The sequence below is a fragment of the Beta vulgaris genome, chromosome 1, assembly GCF_026745355.1.
Source record: "Beta vulgaris subsp. vulgaris cultivar EL10 chromosome 1, EL10.2, whole genome shotgun sequence".
Taxonomy (NCBI): domain Eukaryota; kingdom Viridiplantae; phylum Streptophyta; class Magnoliopsida; order Caryophyllales; family Amaranthaceae; genus Beta; species Beta vulgaris.
Genome location: NC_079202.1, coordinates 12,972,268 through 12,977,702, shown reverse-complemented (window position 1 = coordinate 12,977,702; position 5,435 = coordinate 12,972,268). Strand labels below are relative to the sequence as shown.

The following is a 5,435-nucleotide window of genomic DNA, read 5'->3' as shown; positions in this document are numbered from 1 at the left end:
GACCTATTCTCACCAGATCCCAACCCTATATATGGGCAAGATCACATCCTTACATGAGAATGAATCTCAACCACACGATTGGATTAGAGTTACAACACTTGTTCATTAGAGTTATACCCCCTACAAAATTTTGAGTCGAATAAAAAATACTACCTCCGTTTCTTAATAAGTGCAACATTTCCCTAATTTAGAATAGTCACAATAAGTGCAACCAAGCTCAAAATGGTAAAAAGAAGTTCAATAGTATTACAAATATGCCACCAAAAGCAAGAGGGGACCACAACTTTTTTGTTTCATCACTTGAATTACTCTACTTTATTGTGTTCCCAACTTTCTCTCTCTACATTCCTTGGTATTCCCCCACTTTCTCTATGTTGCACTTATTAAAAAAACAGAGGAAGTATTTCTTTTTCAAATTTTTTCTTCTAATATTCTTTTTTTGGAATTACATCACTTTTTCATTAGAGTTACATCAGTTATTCATAAGAGTTATTGCACGTAAAATTTATTCTCATTTCTCATGTAAGTATGCATTCTCATATGAACTCACTTCTATATATATATATATATCTATATATATATCTATATCTATATATATATATATATATATATATATATATATATATATATATATATATATATATATATATATATATATATATATATATATATAAACATTGTTTCAACCTCTTCTAGTTAAGATGTCTATAATATCACTTGATGATCCTATATAGTAATTGGACCATTCTCATACCCTTTCCATCACTTAGTTTAGGTGAAGGCATTTTCAGAGTTCAATTGTAGATCTTTACTGATTTAGAAAAGTTAGGAATTTTGTTCGGACATCTCCGAATAGTACACATGATTGTTATTTCCAAACAACGAGAGTTTCTAAAATAAAAGGTGGAGACTTAAAACCCACTTAATTTATCCCTTTCATGGCTATGTCTTTCACTAGGATTGATAGCCCAATTTTTTTTACAGGAAAAATATCATGGACGAAACACTAGATGATAGCCGCCTATTTGATAATCGGATTAACATGACCTAAGTTGTATTTAATCTTAGCAGTCAAGCCAAGTGGCACAACTGAGCCAACATAATTATTGTTTTACTTAAGCTCCAGACTTGACACTGTAATAGACACAAAGCAGGAACCCATCCAGGTGCAATCAATAGCATTTTTTAAAAATGAATAAGGTCACTCACTTGGGTGGTGGGTAGCGATTGTAGAAGAATCCTTTATTGTCATGAGTCCAAGTAATACCACTAAACTTAACCTGCGGAAAACAAGATTTATATTGAGTAAGCAAAAGTGCATAACCATTGCTTCTACAGAAAGGCATTCTTAATGACAAATCAGAATGCTATACACTGACCCAGGATAGTGTATCAGGCTCAACTCTTCTATCTTCAATTCTCATTACTTTAATTGATACCCAATCACTCCCGCTTGCACTTAAACCATAAGCGAAATATTTGGCATCCTCACTGACAGAATAAGTGTTCAAGGCCACTGTTCCATCCTCACTAAGCTGATTAGGATCAAGCAGCACCTCTGGCTTTCCATCTAGGCTATCCTGGAAGAAATTATGAACAAATTATGTAAGATTAACTAGATACTTGATAATGGAAACACTGCAGTTGCGAGAACTCAGAAAGAGTGCAAACATTGACATCAACCAAACCATCAACAATATATGTGTCAAACCCAATCATAGATTTCAGAGACCAAATCAGCAATCAGCTGAAAGGGGTGAAAAAAATCAACAGCTAAGATTGTGCATAAAGACTGCTGACTTGATTAGCTTAATTTAGTGAGAATTTTGAAGGTAGTTCTTTGTGCATGACATGTACCCTACAAGCAATAAGTTCCAAATATAGTATATGGTTCATGAAACATAGCATATTTTACTTAATTGATTATGTAGATACTATGGTATTGGTCAGCCGGCTAACATAACAAACCGTTCAAAACATCTGGCAACATTTCATGAAACATTAATGTACCGAGCTGAAAATTCAACACACATAACCCTATCAGAAGACCTCAACTCCTATATATTGTTTTCCAAGCAATAGAAACACAAATTTCTCTCCCTCTCCCCAACTGATAGCAAGTTTCTCTTTCAAATAAACCTCTAGAACCATTTGTACTGCTTCCTCGATCTCCTTCATCTCCTAGATGCATTGCCCCTCCTGATTCAACTTTACTATACCCTACCAATTACCATCTACCTCCCAGCATTTGAAACTAGCTCGAACTATTTCAGTCTATATGTAGGATTCTTCACACACATTATTGAATTACACTGATTTTATATTTTGTATTTTCTATATTGTTAGATGACGTGTATTTTCATCTGTCAGATTAGTTTCTCTCTCTTGGGTCATAGATTGAGAAATCAAGTTGATGATTTTCTCTTTCTAGAATTCTCTCTTCTTTCCTCTTCTCTATCTGATCTAATATTGCGTTTCCTTTGATTGAGATCATCACACCTTCTACTCAAGACACAAACAAAAAAATTAAAACACATTTGTACTTTAAAAAACATATAACGCTTTTCATTTCCTATTATATTGAAACTACACAAGATAACGTTGCACTATAATGTCGAGAGAATAACCAAAATTTACTAATCCGATTTCGATACGAAACAAACGCAACTGAGCTAACAACAGCAACATATCTATCATCAAATCCGTAAAAAACAACAAATTACAAGTTAAATCAACAGCAAATGCAATCTCCAAAGAAATTGGATTATTGTAGAACAGACCTGAACATAGAGCACGCTTTGTGGTTGGAGGCCAGAGTTATGGAAGTAGAAGTACTTATCGCAGCGCTTAAATGGCGGATAAAACCGCGGATAACCGAAAAGTTGAGTCATCTTCTCATTAAGCTTCTCTCTCGTATCGCATTCTTGAAGCACTGAATCAGTTAACTTCACTTGATTCTCCACAAACTCCTTCGTCTCATCAGAATCCGGATCTTCAAGCCTAAATCATTCAAATTGAAAACCTCAATTTGACTAAAAACTCAACCAAATTCAAAACCAAAGAAATGTAAATTAAATCACAAACCATCGATAAGGATCGGCGATTTTGACGCCGAAATAATCGTCGACGACGGAATCATCACGGCGAGAAGAGGGATAGCGCAATGCGGAAGCCATGGAAGAGGTGGAGAAGGTAGGAAGAGAAGGAGGAGGAGGAGAGAGAAAATGAGAGGAGTTGAGAAGTTGAGTTGAAGAAATGTTTGAAGTATTAGTTTTTTTTGAAAGGAAGTTTGAAGTATTAGTTTTTTTTGAAAGGAAGTTTGAAGTATTAGTTGTAGTAGAAGATTTAAGTTTTGGAGGAAAGAAGCGAAGTGTGCGAGTGGGAGTACGAGGAAAGGAGAGGAGTTTTGCTCCCAATTGGAAACTGGAATATCCGGCTATGGGCCTCCAGGATAACATCATTTTACTTTGGAAAGGGAGACGGCTCAGGTTGGTGCCATTTTTATACTCCCTCCGTTTCATTTTAATCTACACACTTACACTTTTCACGCATGCCAATGTAAAACTTTGAAGACATATATCTTTAGTTTTGTATATGTAAAAATTATAAAAAGTACATATTAATAAAATACATACTAAGACGAATCTAACAAGATCCCACATGACTATGTTTTTATTCACGTATAAATCACAAACGAGAGTCAAAGTGTAATTTGTGAATAGTGTAAAATGTCAAAGTGTGTAGATTAATATGAAACGGAGGGAGTATTTAGAGAAATTCCACTTGCTACTAATAACGTAGTTCCAGCTTTTCCATTTGTTACCCTTTTTTTTTTTTTTTGGATTCCATATTAGTATCACCGTAATTTATACTTATTCTCTATCATAACATTCAATCCGACTTACATGGACCCGATTCACAGTAAAAATAGTATGGACCAGGTCCAGGCACGTGACACTATATCACTTTAACATACACTATATCACTTTAACATACATTATATCATTATAACATACACAGATACACTATCTCATTTTAACACACACTATATCACTTTAACATACACTATATCACTTTAACATACACTATATCATTATAACATACACTATATTACTTTAACATACACTATATCATATCAATATACACTATCATAAACTCACGTGATATGGATCGGGTGCACACTAAATTAGTGTGCACCGGGTTCATATTAGTTTTTTTTCACTACAAGAATGAATGGCAATTGCGACCAACCTTTACGACCATGCGGAAATCTCGTCGTAAAAAGCTACCAATTACATCGAGATTTGGAACCCGTCGTAGATATTAAGGTTATTTTGCAACGAGTCCTAGATTTGGGTGGTGAACGTTAAAATCTGGTCGTAAAATGTGTGAAATTGTGCGAAAAAACATGAGCGGGAGCTTTCCTGGTTTCTCAATTTTTTAACATCCATTTAATTAGTAATTACAACGTGATAAACGGTTGCAAAAGACTATTGAAATTTTTAAAAAATATCATTAATTTGTTAATCCCCAAAAATTAAAAAAATGCCCTACGCTTCTCAGTCCTCAGTACTGTTCCATTGCGGTTCTCTCTGATCGAGCTTCTTCACTGCGCGAACTCCTCTGTTCATCTCGAATTTCTGGGTAAGTTTCTCCATCCTTCATGCTATAAAGCCAAAATCAGATGTTCTCTTTTGTTTTTGTTCGCCTTAATTGACGGTCTTCATGTTTTTGTTCATCTATTTTTCATAGTTCTACGGAATTCTCGACCTAGATTCATCCCATTGGCGCCCCAATTTGTGAGATATTTTCATAATCTCCAACCATAATTGCGAGATATTAGGTATTATTCTTCCATATTCAAGCATAATTTTGATTTAAATATTTTCATAATCGTAAACCATAATTGTCGATTTTTTTTTACGGGGATATAATTGTCGAATTTGGCTGTATTGTGTTCGTTTGGTGTGATTTTATTAGAATCTTAAACCAAAATTGGTGCTTTGAAACCCCAATCAAACCAAACAACAAAAAGACATTCTGAATTGTGATTTGCTTGTTGTCCAGTATATGTGTTTTAATCTTTGTGAATATGACATCTGTTGTTTGGTGTAGTCTCTGATTTGCTAGGAGAGAGTTGATCTAAACTTGAGAGTCTGTATAATCTTTCTGGTCTTATGGTTTTGAGGGATCAATGTTGAAGCAGTGGCCATATCTCTACATATATGTAAGGCCAGGCTGTGTTTTTATGGTGAACTGAAGCAGCTTGCTTGCATGACTTTTTTACTAACTAGCAGTAGCGTTCAGATTTCTGGGAAAAATGGGTTGAAGATGATCACACGCTTTATATTAAGCCCCTAACACAAACCATAGTAAAATCCTTAATCATGAATTCAACTAATTAATGCTTGGGGTTTCTAGGTTCTAATGACATG

General features: G+C 34.5%; 1 protein-coding gene across 1 annotated transcript in view; it reads right to left on the bottom strand.

The window, feature by feature from the left end:
- Window positions 1–3,463, bottom strand: part of LOC104884403 (uncharacterized) — a 13,149-nt gene extending 9,686 nt beyond the window's left edge. The window contains exons 1-4 of the mRNA XM_010669044.4: window positions 3,085–3,463; window positions 2,781–3,000; window positions 1,380–1,580; window positions 1,210–1,280 (exon numbers count right to left, since the gene is read on the bottom strand). Coding sequence (XP_010667346.1) covers window positions 1,210–1,280; window positions 1,380–1,580; window positions 2,781–3,000; window positions 3,085–3,461 — 869 coding nt within the window. The 5' untranslated portion in view covers window positions 3,462–3,463. The remainder of the gene's footprint in view (window positions 1–1,209; window positions 1,281–1,379; window positions 1,581–2,780; window positions 3,001–3,084) is intronic.
- Window positions 3,464–5,435: the final 1,972 nt, after the last annotated feature.